Consider the following 25,106-nt stretch of genomic DNA (forward strand, 5'->3'; position numbering starts at 1 on the left):
CTCATCACAGAGAGAGTCCTAATTAACATGTGTTCAGGGTAAGGGGGATAGAGATGTATATTGATAGCCGAGATGAGTATAATTCCATTAATAATATTTTGGAACGTTTTGAGAGAAGGCAAATAGTCCTTGAGTTGAAAAATTTAATTCTTCCTCCCCCCAACCCATCTCTGTGGCCCCTTCTGAAAAAGTAGTCCCTCATTAGCCTTTTTACTTCTACCCCCAACCTCTGTGCCTTCCTCCTAAGGAACTTTGTTTATTCTAGTAGGTGCTTATGAAATAAATCCCCGTATATCCCTGCTTCCCTCCCTTTGGAAGCAGCCGAGATGAGAAGAGCAGGCAATCCTATGCTTATTTAGAAAATAATAATATTTAAAGAAAGAGACAGGCAAGTATGTCGGTTATAAGCTTTTTCTTTTTTTTCTTTTTTAGAATTGAAGCTTATGAGTTTATCTACGCCCACTATATTCATAATTACAATTTAATATCTGCATACAAAAGCTATGTAAAAATTCATTTTTCCCAAATATACAAATTTTCTTTTTGGATAGTTTAAAACATTTTGATCACAGATTTTAACAGAGTTTTAGGCTGAAAAAAATATTACCAACCTAGCAATATCACTTAACACTGTTTGCAAAACACATATCTTCCTGTGACTGTAAATCTTTGCCTATTCTGTAGTACTTTTCTGATTCTCAGGGCATGAAGACATTATGTGTGTGTGGGGGGGAACGTGTTTTCTCTGGGGAAAGCATAGAGAACTAATTTGGCTCTATAATCCAATGAAAAATGCCAAGTTAATTAGGAAGAACCAAAACAAAGAAGTGGTGTAATGTCAGCTCATTCATGCCCTTACATCTTTTATAGCAACAATACTTGTGTAATTAAATAAAGTGTCATCTTTTGTCTTACATTGTGCTCCGTAATTTACATGAGTATTGTCTGCATCCTGAGGAGGACAGATTTATATTTGATTGTCTTGTGCATAAGGTGGGTCAGCTTTAACTGTGCAACAGAAAGCCACAAACAGCGTTTTACCTGCACGATATTGCTCTTGAAGGCGGCATTAATTAATGTGGAAACACACTAGAAATGCACACTTTTTGCATTTGCAAACATTTATACAGCACAGTAAAAATTCTGTGATAAGGCCAAACCTTTTTACCCCCAGTCCGGTTTTTTTTTTTTTTTTGTGTGTGTGTGTGTGTGTCTGTTTTTAATGTATTTTTTTTTAAAGATTAAAGTAAAATGTTTCAATTGTAAAAAATACACACCGGGCAAATCCTTACCTGGATAATAAATATCTACATCACAGTACAATAAAATTTCTTCTCTATAAAATTTAAATATGGATTATAATCTATCACTATCAAAAGAAACACTATGCTAATATTTCCATATTATTAAAATAACAGGAAAATTACAAGCTTATTTTAGAACCTGATGCCATAGCTGTTGGAAAGGGCAAAGAGATTCAAATGTCTGTAAGCACTCTCCTTTGGGAGAAGAACTGCGGCTTGGTTATTCACTTAAATTCAGTTTGTGAAAAAGGTTTAGCCTTACAAATGCTGGCTACATTTCAAAAACCATAAGACCGATTTCATAATTTATGACTCATGCATCAAAAGGTCAATATGACACAAATAGGTTAGAGTTCCAGAGAATAAAAATGGATCACTGACAATGACATGCTTTGAGGGTTCTCAGCAGTTCCGTGGAGGCTGAGTCTCTTGGGGGCTTAGTGTTGTGGAGGTGCCAAGACTTGGGCACCTGTCCACAGAAGAGCAATGAGAATGGCGTTGCTGGAGCAGAGCCGAGCCTGGCGGTCCACCCCGATGACCGATGACCGCGCTGCAGATGGAAGAGGTGTCACTTGGGGCACAGGTGAGGGGGTATCACTGGGCTGAGGCATCAACACGGCAAGCACGTCATTGAGGACCAAGGCTCATTTGACTAGAAAAAGCTCTGAGGCAGCACGTGGTGTTTTGAGCAGAATCATAAAGAAGAAAAGATCTTATTTTTTTTTCACTATTTCTGGAAATACTGCACATCTAAATTGAAGAGCAAAGTACACTTGAGGATTACAAACACACGCGCGCGCGCACAGACACACACACAAACAGACACACAGACACCCACAACACTCATCCCCCAAAGTGAAGTGATTTATAAATAAGAATCCCAGTTGTACAGGTGTATTCTCCTTTACTGGGATGTCTCCCCTCTGTGAGGGGTTTCAATCAGGTCCACACTTGATATGAAAGCCTGGACAATATAAGAGAAAATGTAAAAAAAAAAAAAAAAAAGAAAAAAAAGAAAGAAAAAAGAAATCCAGGGTAAATCCCTCCTGATTGAGTTTTATGAGATGGAGTCTTGAGATGCACTAAGCACCTCAACTGGTTACAGAAGAATGAATCATTTCGACCCCAGGGTCATGATCCTTTGAGTCTTACAGCCTTTCTTTCAAACTGAAGTACTTTAAGGAGTGTCCCGCTCAGCATAAAGTATTTGGCCTACAACAAGAGTTTTAGATCAGCAGTTTGCCTATTTAAGGCAGTCATATAGGGAACTGAGGATCAAACATAAATTTACTTGAGGCTGGCTGGATTATTGTAGATATACTGTATCATTTGGACAATGCCTAGTCATGGTTAATCCCCAAAGCATCAGATTTAGCTTTAGATCAGGCTCTGTACTTATATTTGAATCTGGGTGTGTCTCATGTACTATGGAAACTCTGTCAAACAAATTGAGGTAACTTTCCCAGGGAAGGCTTGATGCTCAACAGGTCTGTGAACCCTCCACTACCCCCTCCTGCTCACCTTCCTCTCATTCCCTTCTGAGAGAAAACTTGCCTCTCACCACAGAGTTTTTCAGAGTTACCCTTGAGTGTAGAAGGCAATTCAGCATTATGTTTCAAAGAGTACTTCTCCAAGAAGAGTCAACAGAGAGAGATGGATTGCGAACAAAGCAAGGACTTCAAGAGACTGGCTAGAGGCTGCCTTAGAGAAAACAAAACAAAACAAACTATAGATAAAGTCAAAGCAGGTTATCTGCCCATGAATTTCATGTTTATAATTTTAATCTCTTCCCTTACTTCCCCTTTTTGCTCAGCTAGTTCCATGGCCATATTCTTATTTCCTCTGAAGCCAGTATTATCACTTTCGTGTATGAAACATATCTTTTTCCTTCCAGATTATTCCCAGTCACACTTAAGTTTTTCAGTGCTATTCCTCTCCTTTTTCCAATGCCATCCTGCCTTTCTCTACACAGTTGATAAAAGTATATCAAATTCTTGTTTTGACTCAACACCAAATATGCTTTCCCTAACTGTTGAGGACCATAATTTCTGTTTAATAAAGCTAGAAATTTGAATATGAAAGAAACCATCAAAAAGGAACAGATCCCTACCCCCCCACCCCCAAACTAGTACAATATTAAGAATGGGAAAAATTTTAAAGTTCATGACTTTCTCCCAGGTGAGAAAACCAAGACCGAAGGTCACAAATCCACCAGCTGACTGAGTACAAACTAGAACTCAGGCACCCTGACTCTGGGCAAGTTAAAAAAGTTAGTCCACTTGGTTTTCACAGTGACTTGCATTCCCTTTTTTTTTTTTTTTTTTAAATTTTTTGTTTTTTAGTTAAATCTCACTGATATGGCTTATTTTCCCCAATATTTCCAGGATAAGGCAGTTCAAGGCAGGTAAAGGAGTAGTTCATGTCTACTATGCCAGTGAAGAACAAGATACATTCAATTGCATGGGTACATTCTTTGCCCATTTTCTTAAGTTGAAATGATCAGGGATCATCATGGGTTTTCTGGGCACAACCTACTACAGTGTTTGTCATCAGGGAGGAGGGTGAGGCAGGGAAGTTGATGTTCATGTACATGGTCTGCAGGTATCTTCTGTGAAATATATGTCAGGGCAATGCTCTAGGAGGGACAGGGAGGGTCAGTGGTCAAACTGGTCTTTGTTCAGTGATAGTCAAGCCTGAGAGTCAGAGGGAAAAGGGGACTAGGTAACATTTATTTGTAGAGCAAAGAGCTTGAGGATCTAAGACCAAAGGGAACCATCAGCACATGAAGAGACTCTCAGAACACTGCACTTCCTTCAACTCAGAATGCACCATACTTATCTCTCAGAATTCCTCCAGAACAAGACTCAAATTTCAGCTTGTTATCTCTCCTTGATTAGAAGATTTAATCCAGAGGGAAATATGTTGTCAGCTCAGCAAAGATGCAGTCAGGATTAAACAACTTCAGAAGTTTGAGAGATGACAGATCAGATGTCATTGAAAAGTGACAACACTCTGTAAATTGGTTTGATTTTGGTAGAAATTTTCTCTGAGCCTAAACTGTAAAGTAGCCTTTCTACTCTGAGGTAACACCATGTGGATTTTTGGAAACTGTTGAGTCATTGACATTAATGAAGCTTTCTAATTTCTTTGGGCTTGCTGAGGAAAATTGTTTCCCTTGTAGGCCTCCGTCAGTCAGATACCTGCACATCTTTGAGTCACACCCTTGTATAACTTGAATGAAATCATAGGATTATAAAAATTAGAGTGAAAAGACAGCTGATATTTGAGGAACAAATATTTCTATACATTCCAAGTTATGCTGCTAGGAGAGAATGAAGAGTGCTGAAAACAGCATGCTCTTGAATAGATAAAAACCAGTTCAGACCTTTCCCTAGAAAGCTGAAAGCCACATCTAACCAAAGGTGGTTTGCACCATACTAATTTGAGCCCTGCAAAAATCAGGACCAGATTCAGATGACCATATTATCTTGGTTTTAAGGCTTCGTTAGTCTTCTGCCACACCATTTTGCTTGCTTCAGTCTCTGACCAGGGACAGATGGGAGCTGGTGATGGCTTGGTGCTGGTGAATTAATGATTGTCCCCATCCTACCTCCACAACTGTAAAATCTTCAAAGCATTCACATCAAAGGACAGGAGAACAAAATGCAATAGTTACAAGTACCCGCATTCAAGGGGCAATTTCATCCATGTCTATGCTAAGGACTACCTCCCTTTACCCCCAAACAGTCCCTCCCAACACAAAGAAACAAAGGAACAAACAAAAAAGATCTAGGCAATGGAATGAAATGACACCCAGTAGTGCTGTAGGAATTATGAGAATGAAGTCAGTCAGTCTAATCCTCGAATACTTCCAAGAACAATGGGGGAAAGAGTTCCGTGGGGCATTCCACCTTCATGTGCAGGAAGCGGCTGGCATGGCAGGCTCCAATCATCCGCAGATCTGTCACCTTCATCAGGAGTTTTGGCCAAAAGTGTGTCACATGATGTTTTCGGTAATTGATATAGTGTTCAAAGGCCAGCAGGAAACTATCTTGGTATTTTTCTATTCTTTCAACGCAGGCAAGCCCTGGGCGGTCTAAAGAGAAGAACAAAGATGAATGTTAATTCAAAAGTGGAAAGGAGAAAGCCCTGCTCTGTCCAGTTCAAGCCTTTGAGTGTGAAGTGGGCAGAACTGGGGACCTATCAACTCCTAGGAATGAACATGGATGCATCATGAACTCTGGGGCCTCAGGGACCAGGGTCTCAGGAAGTATCACAATGTTTACACAAAGGGAGTCAGTACTTTGTTCAGATAAATGTGTCTAGATTAGACAAATCACCTTGCTGGGTGGGAATGGCATGCCTCCCTCTTATGATACAGAAGGAGAATTCTTGGGCGCCTGGGTGGCTCAGTGGGATAAGCCGCTGCCTTCGGCTCAGGTCATGATCTCGGGGTCCTGGGATCAAGTCCCGCATCGGGCTCTCTGCTCAGCAGGGAGCCTGCTTCCTCCTCTCTCTCTCTCTGCCTGCCTCTCTGCCTACTTGTGATCTCTCTCTGTCAAATAAATAAATAAAATCTTGAAAAAAAAAAAAAAGAAGGAGAATTCTCAACTCTAGAGTTGAAATACTGTGCATAATAAGGGGAAGACTTTGAGTTTCCACTGGCTGCCTGGCAGAGAGGGGAAGACAAGCATGGAAGCACAGAGGAGGGGAGATGTGAGAAGGGACTGGAAACATTGTAGGAGGCCTGAATGCCAAAGGAGGAGTGTCAGACAATAAGAAATTCTTACAGAGACAAAGAAGCTCAATATCCAATTTTAGTTTTCTGGGTTGTAATGATCTACTCCTTCTTATCCCTTATACAGGTGATAAAACTGCTACCTGTAGCAGCCTTTTATTGGTGGCGTTTTGGGGGAATTAAAATGATAAGAAAAGATATGAGCCATGCTAGTATCACCCTGTGCAGAGAAGAGAAGAATACAGTGGGAAGCTGGAGCAAGAGGAGACCATGACTGTGTAATGACCCTGAAATCTTCCCAAGTCTTGGGAGGACTTCTGGCTTTCTTCATATATGTGAGAGGGGACTTATGACAATTTTACAAAAATGATAAAAGAGATGTGATGAGAAGTTGAGATGACTGGGGAACATCCAGGCTGCAAACACTTGGGGTACAAAAGTGGGTACAGAGGGAATGTACCTCAACATAGTAAAGGTATATATGACAAGCCCCTAGCTAACATCATATCCAGTGGTGAAAAGCTGAGAACTTTTCCTCTAAGATTAGGAACAAGACAAGGATTCCCATTCTTAACAGTTTATCCCACATGGTACTAAAGTTCTAGTTAGAGCAATTAGACAAGAAAAAGAGATAATAGGCATCCAAATTGGAAAGGAAGGTAAAACTCACTATTTGCAGATGAGACGATATTATATATAGAAAATCAAGACTTTACCAAAAACCTGTTGGAATTAATAAACAAATTCAGCAGTATACAAAGTTAATATACAAAAAAATCTGTTTTGTTCCTATAAATTAATAATGAATTATCAGCAATAGAAATGAAGAACACAATCCCATTTACAATAGTGTCAAAAAGAATAAAATACTCAGGAATAAATTTAACCAAGGAAGTAAAAGACCTATACACTGAAAAATATAAGACATTGATAGAAGAAATTGAAGGAGACACAAATAAATGGAAAGATATTCTGTGTTCATGGATTGGAAGAATTAATATTGTTAAAATATACATCCTATCAAAAGTGGTCTACAGATTTGATGCAATCCATATCAAAATTTCAAAGGTATTTTCACAGAAATAGGACAGAGAATCCTAAAATTTGTATGGAAACACAAAAGACCCTTAATAACCAAGGCAGTCTTGAGAAAGAAGAACAAAGCTGAGGGCATCATGCTCTCTTGATTTTAAACTATAAGGCTATAGTAATCAAAATGGTATGGTATTGGTATAAAAGTAGATGCAGAAGTCAATGGAACAGAATAAATAGCCCAGAAATACACTAATGTATATATAGTTAGTTAATTTATGACAAAGGAACCCAGAATAAACAATGAGGAATGGATAGTCTCTTTAGTAAATGATGGTGAGAAGACTGGACAACCACATGCAAAAGAGTGAACCTAGACTCCTATCTTTCTTTTTTTTTTTTTAAGATTTTATTTATTTATTTGACAGAGAGAGAGAGATCACAAGTAGGCAGAGAGACAGGCAGAAAGAGAGGGGAAGCAGGCTCCTTGCGGAACAGAGAGCCCAATGGTGGCACTTGATCCCAGTACCCTGAGATCATGACCTGAGCTGAAGGCAGAGACCCAACCCACTGAGCCACCCCAGACGTCCCTAGACTCCTATCTTATACTATATACAAAATTAACTCAAAACAGATCAAAGACTTGAATCTAAGACCTCAAACCATAAAACTCCTGGAAGAAAACAGAGGTGGTAAGCTCAGTCATATTAGTCTTGGTGATAATTTTTGTAGATCTGATTCCAAAAGCAAAAATAAAATGGGACTACATCAAACAAAAAAGCTTCTATACAACAAAGGGAAACCATTAAAAAATGAAAAGGAAACCTATGTAATGGGAGAAAATATTTGCAAATAATGGGAGAAAATATTTGCCCTTTAATATATCTGATAGGAGGTAAATATGAAAATATAAAAAGAACTCCTACAACTCAGTAACAAGAAAACCCAAAATTGTTTAAAAACTGGGCAGAGGATCTGAAGAGACATTTTTTCCAAAGAAGACATATGGATGGCTAACAGGCACATGTAAAAATGTTCAACATCACCAATCATTAGGGAAATGCAAATCAAAACCACCATGAAATAGAATGGCAGTTTATCAAAAAGACAAGAGATTATAAATGTTGGCAAGGATGTGGAGAAAAGGGAACCCTTGTGCACTATCGCTGGCAATGCAAATTGGTACAGCCACAATGGAAAACAATATGGAGGTTCCTCAAAAAATTAAAAATAGAATTACCATATGATCCAGTGATATTTATCCAAAGAAAACAAAAACACTAACTTGAAAAGATATATGGACCCATGTTCATTGTAGCATTATTTACAATAGCCAAGATATGGAAACAACCTAATTGTCCATCCATGGACAAATAGATAAAGAAGATGTGGTATATACATACAATGGCATATTAGCCACAAAAAAAATGAATGAAGTCTTGCCATTTACAACAATATTGATGGCCCTTGAGGACATTATACTAAGGAAAATAAGTCAGAGAAAGACAAATACTGTATCATCTCACTTAGATGAGAAATCTAAAAACAAAGAAATAAACAAACAAAACCAGGCTCATAGAAACAGAGAACAGATTGGTGGTTGCCAGAGGCTGTAGGCTGGGGTGGGCTTAATGAAAGAAGAAGGTCTAAAGATACAAACAAACTTCTAGTTATAAAAAAAAAATAAGTCTTGGAAATGTAATGTATGGTATGGTGACTATAGTTTGATGCCTACTGCATATTTGAAAAGTTGCTAAGGGATTAGAACACAAAAGTCTTCATCACAGGAAAAAAATTTGTAACTATATATGGAGACAGACGTTATTCAGACTTACTGTGGTGATCATTTTGCAATATATACAAATTTAATTATGTTGTACATCTGAGACTAATATGATGTTATATGTAAATTATACCTCAATAACCCCCCCCAAATAATAATTTATAAACCTGGCTGGATTCCTCATATAGCTCCAGGGAGCCTGACCACCCCACTGCCCAGTACACCTCTTTTTGTTCTATGTGGCTTTGATCAAGTAAGTTCACACTTCAAGTGTCCAGTTATTGAAAGATCTGTGCTAGTATAAAGCAAAACAGGGGTCTGCTTAATCTATAAAGAAGGCTCAGCACTGATGTCTCTCAATTCACTCTTTTGAGTTTAAACAAAATATATGGGCTTTTGGCATCCCCTATTTGGCTTGAATTGTCATTTGTGCATTCTTATGTTTTCCTTTGTGTTTGATGATGCTGCTCTGAGTCTCCTCAATCCTTCTCCCTCCCTCTCCCTTCTCTTCTCTCTTGCTTTGAGTGTGCCAGAAGAATTCACCACAGGATCCTTTTCCTTTTGATCCAAACAGAAAATCAACATAATTCTGCTCTGGATGTATTCCTTCAAGGGGGAAAAATATAACCTGGGTTTTGTCGTCTCAAAATTCTGTCCTTTGATGAGAAATAAAGGTAAGGTGGTCATATAAATGACACAGAGAAAATGAAAGGACATTTTGATCATGTTCAAATGGTGCTAAGCATGTTTATGAAGAAATATTTTAAAGGTCAAAGACTGTTTTTAACTCCTTAAGACAGAATTTCTCGGGGTGCCTGAGTGGCTCAGTGGGTTAAAGCCGCTGCCTTCGGCTCAGGTCATGATCTCAGGGTCCTGGCATAGAGCCCCACATCTGGCTCTCTGCTTCGCAGGGAGCCTGCTTCCTCCTCTCTCTCTGTCTGCCTCTCTGCCTACTTGTGATTTCTTTCTCTGTGTCAAATAGATAAAATCTTAAAAAAAAAAAAAGACAATTTCTCAAAGATACGTCCTTCAGATCATTTCCATTTTAGCTCTCCGCTCATCAGTGCAGGACCAAAGAACTTAGTGGTAGCAGCTCCTGGAAGAGGCTTTGAAGAAGAGGCCTAAGATATTGTGCCACATAGAACAATGGCTTAGAGGATAACCCTGAGAAGGGCTGGAGCCAAGGAGCACAGATATGGAGCTATCATGTGCCAACATAAAGTGTCTTGTAATCTTTTTCTGGTCCTGGAAGTATTAATGAAAAATACCCTGGTCATTAGGGTGGAGAAGAGTTTTAAAAGGTTTTAGTAAGTCACGTGGCTGTCAGGTGGTGACAGTGTCATCAGAGGCAGGGGATGGGGAAGAATCATTAAGTTAAGTGCTTGATAGAGTTTGGTATCACAATTTTAACATACTCCTTTAATTTACCTTACTGAGATTATTTGCTTAACGGTCTCTTAAAATTAACTCACTACGGAGGAAACACTGTATTATTCAGTAAATAAAAATCCATTTGCCATACATAGAAGATAACCACCAAAATGGGTGTGTGACAGAAACTTTATTAAACTTTGGCTAAAGATTCTTGCTGAAGACTGTGCCCAAGACCCGCTCTGTCTGTTAAAAAGGAAGGTCATTGAGTTTAGAGAGGTGTTCAGGACAGATTGGCACCAAAATGAATCCCTCTGCTTGCCTTATTTAGGAGATACAAGCAGAAAGAAAATTCTCAGAGAAATAGCTTTCTCACTATGTGGTTCAATGTTATAAAATTGTCTTTGTAGCACTATAATTTCAGCTAAAAAATTACCTTGAATCCCCCCTCCAGGGATATAATTCCCATTTATTTAGTTCAATTTCTTTATTTTAAAAGACACTGAAGCCCAGAGAAGATAAGGGGTTGACTCAAGGTCACATAGTGAATCCTTAGATAAGTTATCCATTTTTTTCTTTAAGAATAACTCTTGTGAAGTACTGAGGACTCCAATTTCTCACTGTTGACTAGAGACCCCCCCCCCCCCCCCGCCACCTCAGCTCCAAAAGGCCATATGCAGGTCCCTGCCATGTGAGTTTTCCCAAATGGCTGCTTACTTCAGCCAGCCAGCAAGGAGAGTCTCCGGAGCAAGCCTATTAGCAAGAAGGGATCTTACATAACATAATGCAACCTCATCACATGGGGGTGACATTGAATTCATCGCATTCTGTTGAAGCAAGTCACAGGTTCTGCACACACTCAGTGGGAAGGGATTGTATAGGGGTGTAAACATTAGAAGGTGGGAAACCTGGGGGGGTACCCTGCCTCTTGTCTGCCACAGCATACAGCTGGGTTCCTTATGCTACTGGCACTTACGTATGTTTGAGATTTTTCCTAATAAAAAGAGTTTTTAAAAAAATGTCTGCCACACTTAAATGCTATATAGCAAATACACTTCAAGATGAGCTTAAAAAAAAAAAAAGGAATTTTGAGTGAACGAGGAAGCATGAACTTTATAAAGGATTCTCATTGTATTTGTGACTGATAATTTACCCATCTGTTTAGTGATTTAGCCAATAAACGTTTTTCAAATTCTAGTAAACACTGGCTTAGGCAGTAGGTGTATAGCTAGACATATTTCTGTCTCAAAAAATAAACAGTCCAGAGGGAGAGGTGGATAAGTTAAACTGATAGCTATAGTGCTGAGTGACATGTGCCAAGGCACATCTAAGCTGATGGTGCTCTGAAAAGGCACAGGAGGCCTCTGAAACTACCTTCTATTTATTTTTTATTTAAAATTTATTTATTTATTTGAGAGAGAGAGAACGCAAGTTGGGGGGGAGAGGAAGAGGAAGACAAGCAGTCTCCCTGCTGAGTAGGGAGAACTATGTGGGTTTTGATCCCAGGACCCTGAGATCATGACCCAGCCAAACCCAACAGCAGGATGCCCAACTGACTGAGCCACCCAGGCACCCCACTATCTTCTATTTAAAGACTAGCTTTCCTTCAAGAGTTTGTCGATTTTGCATTTCTTATTTATTAAATGGCATGATCTCTGAGGAGAAAAGTGTCAGCATTATTATTCACTCTTCACTGAAGGAGTCTGGAGTCCTGATAATGAGCTTGGGGTAGGTTAAAGATGGCTACAAACTCTGCCATTTTTTCCCATCTAGAGGTGGGCTCTTGACTCTGGGCTGGTGCTGGGTCTTGTTTGGACCAACAGTATGTGGCAGAAATGATGCTATATGACTCTAACCTGGGACTCTGCAATTTTGCTTTCATGTGCTCGGAACTCTCCTTCTTGGAATCCACCAGTCATGGAAGAGTTCAACTGGCCTGCCAGAGGAGAGGCTGTATGGAGAGAGGCCTGAAGCTATGTCTGAGGTCTCAGCCCCAACCCCTGCTAAATTTAAGCCAGTAACTTTTGGGATAGTGTACTATTTAGCAATAAATAGCTGAAAATTAAGTTTTAGCTAAGCCATCAAAATTTCAGCTTTCACTCGTGATTTCCCTAACCAGAACTTAACACGGAGTGGTGTGGTCACTCATACTTGTATCCTGCATATATAAAACCAGAAGGGGTCAGGGTTGGCCAATGACTATGAGGCAGGCTGGGTGGTGTCCACTGAAGGTAGACCATTTCATAGAGTCTTTAAAATGGCTTCTTTGGGTTCTTCCTTCTACGCTGAAACTTCAGGAAGCATCAGATACCTGACACGCCCCTTTAGTTCCCAGTTCATTGGCAAAACGCCAATTGCTTGCTGAAAGAGAGTGAGCTATGATTCTGAAGCTAAAGGGGAGGTGGGGGACTGGGAACTCATCAAATAATTTGAATTAGCATCAGGCACACAAAAGCTCTTGTCGCCCAGTAACGAGTCTGGGAGCACTTACCTGAAGACATTAGCAAGACCGCCTGAAGGAGAGCTACTTCAGTGTCATCCAGGTTGAAAGAAGACAGTGACATGCCCAGGTCAAAGATGGCGTCCGACACCACCCCAAGACCCCCGTTCTTCAGCTGGCCCCGCGTCACTGCCATTTCCCCATTCAAGGTTAAAGTCTCACTTTCTGGGTCATAGCGCACAGCAGCACGAAGGGACATGATCTCCATGCAGCAGCCTTTGAGGAGGATTATCTGGTCTTCACATGGCAGCTGAAAAAAACCAGCTCACATCAGCAAGAATAAGCACACAGATGTCAGTGAGCAATAATATGCAGTATCTTAATAGCAACAGAGACCAAATCTGGTGATCAACTCGGTCTTGCATTCTTTGAGCCCATGGCTTTTCCCTTCCTACTTGGCTGCAGATTTTCAACAACCATTTTTCAGACTCCAAGTTGGTGACCAATTTTAATGTCAGTACTTTGCCTTTCTTTTATGATGGATATAGATCTCCAACTGGGATTACAGTCCTGTGTGAAATCGTGCTAAAAATCCCTTACTCTGGGGTTTTGTATAATAACACCAACTGATCATTGCTTGAGAACATGGTTTACATTAAGCTTACCTACATTTCTCATAGTTCTATGAGTCATCAGCTGGCAACTCTGCTTCTCTTTGTTTTTTGAAGCAAGTTTGCTCCTTGGGTCTCTCAAAAGGCACAGAAGGAGAAGGTCACATATAGAGGCATGTCGTTCCTGAGGCCCAGAGATGTAAAAGCTTTAGCCAAAGTCACCCAGTGAGTTAGAGGCAGAGGTGAGACTAGAATTCAGATCTCCTGGCTCTTAGGGTTATGTACTCAGTAACGGAGGCACCAGAATTACTTCACACATTGGGTTTCTCTGCCAGACTGTAATCTTGTTTTAAGCATATTTGGTTGCCTTGTTAATTAGGATTTGTGATAATGTGGTAACATTTATAATAAACTTTTAAAAAAAGCAACTTTGTTAGCAAAATAACAAAAAATCAGAGTTTTACTTTCTGGGGGGATAGAATGTTTAATTAAAAGCCATTATCAAAGTAGTTTGAAAGGCTATTAATGGATATTTTTGAGGCATTGGGCATTGTGCTAAGCTTTACAGATGTCACCTTATACTTAATCTTCACAGTAATACAGTGAAGTGAATATTCTAATTCCAATTTCATTTACAGAAGTGGAAATCAAGGCACTGAGAGGTTGAGTAACATGCTAAGGGGTCACATGGGGGTTTTGTGAGTAAGGCTAGTATTTGAAGCTAGATCTTCCAGAATCCAGCGCAAAGAGAAGAGAACACATTCTTTTTAAGTACTCAGGATATGACTAAGTTTCCATAAACAACAAACATGTAAATTACACATAATTGTTATCTTTTCATGAAATCAGGTACAAATTCTTTTGGGGCAGTACTCTTGGCAACACTTGACTAGTTCAGTTTTGGTTGTTATGTAAAACTGAAGGTAATATTACTGAATTACATTTAAAATGCGGGGTATTTCATATTTTTCACTAGCTCATCCTAGCCACCTTACCATTTAATTTCAAAACTTAGCTTTTCCCCCAGAATAAAATTCATTTCATATTTGGTTCTGGAATTCTCTCCTTCCACCCATTAAAGAAAAAGAATCCCTGTGATTGCTTTTATTTAGGTTCAAATTTGTGTTCCTTGATGATATCTTTGGATTTTTGGCCCAAGATCATCGTAGGAAATAGGAAACCCTGAGCTTGGATAGATCCTCCACCAATAAGACGGAGAATGGGCCCAAGTAGATGGGGGCTGGCTTTAATCTCTGTGGGGAACAAGGAAATATTTGGCCTCATCAGGGTCATGTGAGGGCTTGTTAAACACATTGCTGGTCCCACCCTCTGAGTTTCTGCATTTTCCGGGTTCCCAGGGGATGCTCTTGCCTTTGTTTCAGGGGCCAGGGACCCTTTTGTTCTTGAGAACCACTGGCATAGAATAACAAAGAGAAATCACTGATCAGATCAAACAATTTATTACTATTTTTTTAAATTTGCCACAAGGAATGCAAACTTGGGCAGGCCTTGTCTTTGTAGCTAAGTTGGAGTGTAGATGAAGTAGAAGATTTCTTTTTAAAACTTAACTGTTGGTTCAGATTGAAATGAAAGCTGAACTCATATTTGTCAAGGATCACCAACAGTTTAAAAATTAGGCCAGATGACTTTCCCTTTTAGAACAATTTGTAGGATGCTGTTGAGATTTGTTTCAACACGTGGGCAAATGATCTTGGTTACCCGCCACAATACTTTCACTGTGATATCGTGGCAAGAAGGACCTGACAGGCAGAGGTGCAGGGACACTCCCACATACTCTTCCTGTCTCCTCAGGAGAACATCACTCAGATTGACTTGCAAAGATGACAGTGCCCTGCACTCCAGAAATGATTCTTAATGTGTGTTTTTTGGCAGTTCTGTCAGCAGCGATTTTAGATCTTTCAAAGCCCTGGGTGTCCACCAACCTGGCTGGGGGGTTGGCATGGATCTTAGTAGAAAATTACTGTGAGCCCAATTTAAACAACACATGCCCCAAAATGCCTCTGGCAGGAAAGCTCTGACTTTTGAGACCACCTGGGATCTCTAGCCCACTCCAGAGGCAGTTCAGGGGGCTACATAGTTCCTTTTCCTCTTCAATGTTTTAATGAGAGTGATAAAGACTAAAGGCCCTCAGGGAACCACAAACACTGGAAACAAATGCATCTCTGCTGTAAAAGTAGCCTCTCCCCCCCCCCCTTCTTTTGTAATTTTGAGACTACACAAATCAGGGTTAAAGAGACAGAATCATGACCTTGAAGCAGGATTAAACTTCTGAGAGAAATGTGAAGACAGAAGCTGGCCAGAATCCATGCTTGAAAAGTTCCATGTTGACCCTTCACCCTTGCCATGGCCATAAGTGCATGGTGTGTTCGTTCCTGGTGGTGGAGATGGCTTCTTTTATTTCTTCTTTAACTGAAATATCTCTCTGTGCTTGGTTGACATGAGCTTTACATTTTCTAAGAAACATTTTTGGGTGGGTATTCAAGGGGGAACACATGACTAACAGGCTAGCTCAAGTTTTAGGGGTGGTGTCCTCAATAGAGTTTCTCTTCAGACACTAAGGATGGGGGACAAGAGACAGCTCAGAGAGAGTGAGGATCAAGAAAGGTCCAGAAAAACAAACTCAACCCAGTGAACAAAAGAGAAAGATGACACCGAGAGTCAGAGGAAACCAGTGCCCTTGGCACAGCTATGAGAGTGTGCACCCTTCTTGAAAGCAATATGGCAACACATCTCAGAAGCCTTAAAAGGTATGTATACTTTGGTCCTTAAAATCTACTTCTGCAATTTTCCCTTAAGAAATAGTATTGTGAGCAGGGCATAGGAGCCAGGATGTTCACTGGAGAATGTTTATATTAGTGAAAAATGGGAAAAGGACTGAAGATCCAGTCAATGCATATAACCTCAGTTATGTAGATCTATTCTTTAGAATAATATGTTGTCACTAAAACTTATTTGTGAAAGAACATTTAATGATGTGTGCTCTACAGTTGGGGGTAAGAAGTTTGGTACAATAGGGTGCTGGTAATTTTTCTTTACCTCTGTTAATTACTTGGGTGTGTTGAGTATGTGAAAATTCATTGAGCAGCATCTTTATGATAAGTGCCTTTTACTCTTTAATAGAAAAGTTTAAAAATGTTTCATAAGTAGGATGTACATTATGGTATAAATTATATATGTTTCATATTTTGTATATGTGTGTGTACATGTGTATATACATATATGTATACACACACATAATTGAAAAAGACTAAAATAGACTCCAAAACATCAGCAGTTTATCCTTAGGTGGTGTTACCATGAATCTTGAATATGTTATTTTAAAAAAATTTTGTTTATTTGAGAAAGAGAGACTGTAAGCAAGCATGAGCAAGGGGAGGGGCAAAGAATAGGCAGAAGCAGACCCCCCATTGAGCAGGGAGCCAGACTAGGAGCTCCAATTTTAGGACCCTGGGACCATGACCTGAGTTGAAGGCAGACCCAACAGACTGAGCCAACCTTGAATATGTGATTTTTAATAGCCTTCCAAACTTTAATAAATACTAGTTAAAAAAGATGGTCAGAGACATGGGATGCTCCACACCAAATACACATATGAAAAAATTCCTTCCCCAGGACTCACCAGCTCTTCTGGGGGTGGGGTACGAGTCATTCCCTCTATAGGACTGCCAGCTGGCACATCAGGTACCCTGGCCCCAACCACAGTGAAGCAGGGGACAAGAGCAAAGTACACACTCTCTCAGCTAGGTCTGGGGGTCAGATACCTGCATCCTGAAGCCTACTGTTCTGTCCTTCTGGATGTGGCTTTTGTGGAGGTGCAAAACAAGCAATGAAAAGTGTCCTCATCAGTGTCTGAGGTCTCTAGACTCCAGCTGGGGTCCCATTATTGCAAACCCAAAACCACAGATGAGCTGGAAGCCAAAGCAGGATGGAATCTTTCCAGGTGAGGAGAGGGCTTCTTTCTAGGTGAGGCTAGATTGGCTTCTCACTTGGATAGCTTATATAAGAGGCTCATGGCAGTACATGGACCTGTGTATTTGATATCTTTCTGGGTTTCTTTGGAGGTGGGAAGAACAATAGTTTGGCACCTGATAGCTTTTCAAAGGGAAAAATTCTCCACTTGATTCAAAAAAGGGAGGTTAGAGGCAGGATGGTAATGTAATAGATAAAACAGAAACCTTAACAAGTGGAATTTATGGATACACTTAGGCCCCAGGCCTATCTAAGCACTTTACATCATTATCCCATTTAAACCTTACAATAGCTCTAAGCAGTAAATAGTATCATGATTCCCATTTTAAAGATGAAATAACCAAGATTTGAAGACACCAAATAAGTTATGTAAGATTCCTGCCCATCCGGCTGACTGCAGAGCCCATGCTTCCAGGCACCACATGGTAGGACTGCTAAAGTTAGAGATGAGGGATCTGGTGTCCTAAAGGGAAAGCCTATAAGCTCAGGTGGATGAGCTCTTCGGGGTGCCATGAAAACAGGGCAAGAAAGGGTGAACTTATAAGAAAAGAGAGGAGAGGTAAGGAGTTAAGATCCTTGCTCTGTGAGGGAGATCCTTATTCTTGAGGTGGAAACAACCACACAACCGTTTTGCTAGGATATGTAACAGAAAGCATATTGACTTAGACTCAAACCATGGCCCCATGTTTGGATAAATCAACTTAATCTCTTCAATCTTAGTTTTCCCCATCTATAAAATGGGCTTAATTAAAGCTATCCTGCAAATCTGTTATAAGGATTGGATTTAATGTGGGCAGAGTTGAGCATGGTAACTGGGACATTGTAGGTGCAGAATGAACAGATGTTATTAGTGTCAGTCATATTTCGCTATGCCTGGAGTCAGTGCATAGATAGATAGGATCTTCAGCCTCATGTGAACTAGCTAATGAGTGATGACTGAATAGAGAAGTAGGGAAATAAAAGTGAAATAGTGTATTTTCATTTTGTATTGACATTGCTTTCATGTGACTAAGTCCCTACTAATTAACATTAAATTATAAATAATACTCCATATTCCTGGAAATCAATGGACCTGCAATGAAAAATAACGCAGAAGGAAGAACAGTGTCCTTACCTCACAAAACATAGGCAACTTTTTGGCAAAATCCACCACTCTGGTAATTGCTGGTGTAATGATTTTTGTAAAATGGCTGAAGGCTTCCAAGTCAACCTTTCCACCTTCTGGGGCATTTACTATTGGTGCTTGTCCAATATCTTCCGGCTAAGGAGGAGAAACAAGAAAGATTTAAATGAAGAACACGAAGGGATCTTTATCATCGTTCTCATGTGGCAGAAAAATCTCTTCTGAATTGACATGTTATGCAATTTCCGGTTTTCTCTTTGCTCATTATTAAACTATGTCGCTTTCTGTAGTTCAATTTTCTGAGCAAAGTTACTGTCTTGGCCGTTGTTTTAAGAGCTGCTGGTGATAATGCTCACAGAATTGCGGCTGCAGAATTAAAGTGAGAGAAAGAGGGAGGCAGAGGGAAACAACAGGAACTTGGATCCTGCTTCTAAACGCATGAAGGATGCCTGGTGACATATGTGCTAGGGGCTCTGGGGTGGCATTTTCAGAGCCCTGCACATTCTGGCATTTGTGGGCCATGATGGAGGAGTGTGATGGGGATGCCCTGGTGATGAGGGAGCAGAAGGTAAGCTGAAGACAAAACACCAGCTGACCTCCCCCTAACCACCGCCACCTCCCCAACTCCTAGGTGGGATATGTGTGACATTCTTCCAGAAAACGGTCTTTTTTTTTTTTTTCTTTCCATTTTTAAAAGTCTTTATTTATTTATTTTATTGTGTTCAATTAGCCAACGTATAATACATCATTTTGATGTAGTGTCTGACAGTCTTAATGTTAATACTTTGCTAGAAGGGAAAAACAACTTGAGCTCGACAATTACAGGGCCTCCAGTATCCTGAGAGTCTTCTGCCAATGAAAGAGTCTTCGCATATAAAAGAGTCTTAGCATATTAAAGTCCATTTGGACACCTCTGTTTTTCCTTATCTCTCCCAACTCCCAAGTATATAATCAGCCATTCCTCAGGACCCCAGTATAGTAGCTCTTTCTGCCCATGGGTCCTGTCCCCGAACTTTAATAAAATTACCTTTTTACACCAAAGACTTCAGCTCTGGACCTCACCAACATTCCCAAACTCCCATCATTGGCAAGAAGCACCCCGTGGATTCATTCTTGCTTTTGACCTAGCAGCTGGGTCTCGAAGTTCACATCTGCCCTATAGACGCTAGTTGGAGGAGGTCTTGTGGGGCTGAGGGGCACCTCTAGGTCGCTTGGAGGAACTGAGCTGTGTAAACTTGGCAAGCTTTCAGGCAGACACACTAGTGTCTGTTTTTCCCACTAGTGTTATACTAGTAACACTAGAATTACTAGTATTCAGTGTCCCCGGGGGCACTTCTCTGCCCTTGGCTTGCCCGGGAACAAAAGCCATAGCCTCAGAGCCATAGCTACTCAAAGGGTGGTGTAGCAGCTTGAGTATCATCTGGGCACTTGTTAGAAAGGCAGAATCTCAGCCGCCCCCTCCCCCCTGTCCTAATGGTACAGAACCAGCATTTTAGCAAGTCCCCAGGTGCTTGTATCACTCACGTTAGCCTCCCCAGTGTACTTTGGTACTCTCCAGCTCCTTAGCTGAGGGTTCCAAGACCACCATGGTCTCTCACCATCTGCTATTGCCACCTGTGTTACCTACCAGGAACAGTTCCCTCTGTTGCCCTTTCTCGTTGTTGTCATAATTATGACCACCATTTATCTGTGGCCTGCCAGAGAGCCACCCCTTTGAGCAAGTACATTATCTCAAGTGGTTTTCATACAATCCTGATTGGCAGGTGAGAAAACAAAGGACTCAAGGAGGTTAAGAACGATCCCCTGAGGCCAGGACTAGATCTTGGTCACGCAGCCTCTACCCAGCAATCTGCCAGGAACCCCACATCTACCCCATACTTCAAGGCTTTTACAACTGATACAGTTTGTTTTTGTTTTTGTTTTTTCAAAGATTTATGTTTCTGAGAGAGCAAGCACTCATGTGCAGCCCTGACGTGGGACTTGATCCCATGACCCTGGGATCATGACCTGAGCCAAAATCAAGAGTCAGATGTTCAACTGACTGAGCCACAAAGGTGCTCCACAGCCTGTACACTTTTCATACCACGGGGCAAAATTCTACTCCTACTATTTCCCTTACCATTCTCTCCCATTACCTTACTAGAAGTTGTGAAGGTGATGGGAGGGGTCAGAGACTCAAGCCTATCCCATGGCCTGGAGCCACAGTGAACAGACCAGAACCAGGCACCCAGGGTTGGGAGAGGTGGGACGGTGGGCAGAGATGGGCAGGAGGATCTGGCACTGAGAACTAGTCAAGCAAAGCTGAATCTCTTACTCTCAGAGTCATGAGGACACTGCTGGTGACAAGACTATAGCTTGCCTACAGCCGTGGTCCCCAAACTTGCTTGCATCAGAATCACTTGATGGGTTCCCATGTCCAGAGTTTCTGATACTGTAGGTCAGGGATAGAGCCCGGGAATCTGCATGTCTAACAACTTCCCAGGGCATGCTGATGCTGCTGGTCTGGGACTACACTTTGAGAACCACTTGACTGGCAATAACACATCCAGCTCAGAGGAATCCAGTTACCATTTTCTTCCCACAGCTCTCCAATTATTGCTCACATCTAATTCTTAGCACAAAGGAAAGCAAAGGATGACTCTCTTACTGACATGTTACTAGGGCACCAGGGTCAACAGGAGCAGCCCAGGCCCTCTCCAAAGGCGTGGTAGGAGCTGTGGTTACAGCCTAGGGGAGGATTTAAAATACATTACATAACAAACTGGCAGCATTGACCTTTTTTGGGTTATCCAGTAGGTTCTTCTGTTTATTTTATTTTATTTTTTATTGTTTGCTTTGCCAGCAGCAGTGAATGGGAAAAGAAACTAGTCTGTCATGTTATCATAGTCAGTGATGATGTTTTGGGGCAACAGTTGGTGTGGGAAGCCCATGGGAGGCAACTGCTTTGCTGGCTTTCTGGATGCAGAGAGAATTGATGGAATAATCACATGTACAGCTTCCTTTTCTCTCTCTCTGCCTGTCTTTCTCACATGGACTGAACGAAGGGATAAGGCACATCAGGTCCTCCTCTGGACATTGCTTCTCCTGGCATTTGTCACCTCCTTACTGGTCTCCCCCCACCCCAGAAATGAGTCTCATCTCACCTGCCTTGCTTATTTTACAACTCTGTTACGAAGATTGACTGATAAGAGGAATGTGGTCATACCTTAAGAAAGGGAGTTTTATATACACATGCACACACACACACACATAAGGTGAGTTTTTTTTAGAAATAAAAATAAAATAATAATATTTTTATATTTTTACAGTTTGGCTTGGTTGAGTCTAAATGTCTTGTCACTGAACACGGATAGATCTAATCTGATTGTATTTAATGGTATTCAGTGTCCTTTGAAATGTCGGTTAAGTTAATACAGATTTTAAAAAATTTCCATTTAATCTCTGGGTTCATGGGGCATTTGAATCACATCTGTGATACCGCTAAAGGTTTGAAAAAAGGAGGGGAGTTTTATAAGGAAATATGGCAATTTTAATTAAAATTAAACTTAAAAAGGTAACCACATCACAAGCTTTTCTATTGAAAAATAAATAGCAGGGTAAGGAAAAAAATAAATAGCAGGGTAGGGTATTTAGTGGAAAATACGATTGCTAGAAATAAAATCATATACAAAGTCAAGGCTTTTTATTATATTAAGCTTTATTCCCATAATGGATCTTGGATACCAGAAGAAAATGGATAGATAGATAAATAGAGTCTATGAATTGACCTGAGTCAACACATGAGGTATGAGAAATTAAGGTTGAGCACTGTAACCCTGTCTGTGACCTCCCTAAAGATTTTTTTACATTGTTTGCTACAATATTTGGAAGATGTTAGAAATAAAGAAGAGTACAGGGGTGCCTGGGTGGCTCAGTGGGTTAAAGCCTCTGCCTTCGGCTCAGGTCATTATCCCGGGGTCCTGGGATCCAGCCCTGCATTGGGCTCCCTGCTTGGCGGGGGGCCTACTTCCTCCTCTCTCTCTCTGCCTGCCTCTCTGCCTACTTGTGGTCTCTGTCTGTCAAATAAATAAATAAAATCTTAAAAAAAAAATAAAGAAGAGTACAAATAGTTGACATCAATTGACCCTATTAGACACGTTGATATAGCTAATAGGTTTGTAATCCATGACATGAGATATATTTGCTTACCCCAACCTCCCACCACCACCCCAAAGAGCATGCACTGGGATCAAGCTCAGGTACCGATGATAAGTTACCAAGGTAGACTGTGGGCAAAGCCTGGTTTTTACCTCTGTGGCTCAAACTGCCTTAGCTTTCTCACTGGGGGGCTTCCAGTTCTCATTCTGACTTACCTCCTGCTTGGCTGCCCTACTGGACCTCCTGAGCCAGTTCATCCTACCTATTCATGTCTCCTGCTCAACTTGCTTTGCACTTTTGCTGCCTTTCCTCCTGACTTTTGCTTTCTCTCAAGTCCCCACTTCCATCTTATCTTTGCCAATTCCAAATCCTATCCCACTCAAATTCTGTTTTCTCTTCGAAGTCTTCCCAGATGACCTGTGTGAAATGAGGCCTATCTCACAGGAACACAGATTGTGGGCCATGTACATCACTCATGGCATTCAGCATTTATTACTATCACTTTTTATTGCGTTATGTAGGTATGCAGTAAGATATAAACTTCTTGGGTGGGAGGCATAAGCTTTAAGGTTGTCTCCTGTGTGGAAAACATTGAGCTAAAAGGTGGAGGACAGAATGCTTTTTGGTTGGTTGAGTGAATAAATGTATGTTTATACATGTTGAACCAATATTTATTCAGCAACTACTATGGAGCCCGGCCTGGTTCTAGATGCTGAGGTTACATCAATGAACAATGCACCCTCAAGGAACTTTCACTGTATTGAAATATAAAGAATATTTATATAATAAATATTTATAAATATTCATAATAAAAATACAATAATAAAATATTTATTTATTAAAATATTTATAAATAAATATTAAAATAATAAAAATATTTATAATATAAATATAAATATTTATAAATATAAAGACAATATAAAGAATATTCTCACAGAAGAATTTTTATTTGTGATTAGACTGGAGGCAACATGATAGTATGTGGGGGTCGGAAGGGAGGTGGGCAGCCTAGGACTCTTTGAGAAGTGATGTGTAAGCTTTAACTGGAAGAATGTCATGAAGGTAACACTCCACAGAGCCAGAGGAAGAAAATTAAAGACAAAGGGAAAAGCCCGTGCCAAGTCCCAAGGCCAGAAAGGAGGCCCATGTAGTTGGATCCCAGAGATGGCATGAGATGAGGCACAGGGGCAGGCGAGGGTCTCATGATGATGGCCTCTGGGGAAGGGGAAGGGATGGGCTTATGCAGTGTGGCTCCACTGAGGGACTTCAAATAAGAGGGCAGCAGGATGAGAATTTGGGTTGTTATGTGGAGTAGGAATGTGGTAAGCCAGATGAAGAAATGGCCCTGTGGCACTAGCTGTTTGGGCAGGACATAAAGTGATCTGGACTATGGGGTGACAGTAGACATGGAGAGAAGTGGAAGAACTCAAACTTCTCTTGGGAGCTGGACATAGGGCTTTCTGACTGACTGGATGTGGGGTGCAGGCCAATTAGGAATCCAGGATATCTCCTCGGGGCAGTAGTGGGGATGGGGGCATGAAGGGAGAGAGATTCAGGGGTGTGTGCAGGGGTGGGCTTCTACTAGCTTACTTGTGTCACTAGCTGCTGATACACAAAGGGAGACTAGGTGCCTTTCTGCTTTGACTGTTCATCAGTATTGTTCAAGGTGAGTAGCAGATGCTGCCCATGGACCTCTTTGCTGTGGCTGGCTCAGAGCTGAGGGCTATGTGGCTTGAACTTACAGCTCTCTAGCACAAGCAGAGTGGGATGGGGCCAGAGGGGACTTGTACCTTCCTTTGCGAGATCACAGGGTATCTTCTTACACCTTCATAAGGAGGTGGGCAGGAAGGCCCAGACCAATGGTGATTAAAGGTCCTTGGGCTTTGGGATATTACTTCAGGCTCTCCCTTTTCCCAGGATAAGCAGGGATGGACATGAGGTGAGAATTGTAGGGATAATGCATATAGGAACAACTTACATCGCTGTTAATGATGTACTGGGCACTTATATCTGCAACTTTTATACCTTGTGATGTAAAGTCGCCTGAGCCTTAGAGAGGTGAAGGAATTTGCTTAAAGTCATGTAACCAAAAAGCAATATACATACATACATACATACATATATACATATACATGTGTGTGTGTATATATACATATATAGTTCAATGCTTGTCTTTGTTGCTTTAAATAAATATATATACACATACACATATGTGTATACATATACACATACACATATATATACACATATGTGTATATATATTTATTTAAAAATTAGATGTATTATGTAATAAAACATATAATATTATACATATAATACATATTATTATATGTATATATAAAGCAACACAGACAAGCATTGAACTCAGGCTGTCTGGTTGAATCTCCATGCACATGACTATGACCCTGCCTTCTGATGCAGTTATAATTTTGGGAGTTCGACACCTTCCTGACTTGGTTGCTCTTGCTTTATGACCTGTTCACGCATACCACATGTGGCCAAATCACCCATCCTGGTTGGCCCTTCTGCTTATGCCCCTTTCCTTAGGCTTTCCCAGTGGATCATGTGTGAAATCAG

The 25,106-nt window shown here is 40.7% G+C and overlaps 1 protein-coding gene across 7 annotated transcripts in view; it reads right to left on the reverse strand.

Annotated features, from left to right (window-relative positions):
* Positions 1–397: 397 nt before the first annotated feature.
* THRB (thyroid hormone receptor beta) overlaps positions 398–25,106 on the reverse strand; it is a 381,314-nt gene continuing 356,605 nt past the window's right edge. For all 7 annotated transcript variants that reach the window (XM_045088971.1, XM_045088969.1, XM_045088972.1 and 4 more), the window contains 3 exons: positions 18,384–18,530; positions 12,720–12,978; positions 398–5,400 (listed from right to left, as the gene is read on the reverse strand). In XM_045088971.1, coding sequence (XP_044944906.1) covers positions 5,159–5,400; positions 12,720–12,978; positions 18,384–18,530 — 648 coding nt within the window. In that variant the 3' untranslated portion in view covers positions 398–5,158. The remainder of the gene's footprint in view (positions 5,401–12,719; positions 12,979–18,383; positions 18,531–25,106) is intronic.

The sequence above is a fragment of the Mustela putorius genome, unplaced genomic scaffold (assembly GCF_011764305.1).
Source record: "Mustela putorius furo isolate JIRA1106 unplaced genomic scaffold, ASM1176430v1.1 tig00003834_pilon_pilon_pilon, whole genome shotgun sequence".
NCBI lineage: Eukaryota > Metazoa > Chordata > Mammalia > Carnivora > Mustelidae > Mustela > Mustela putorius.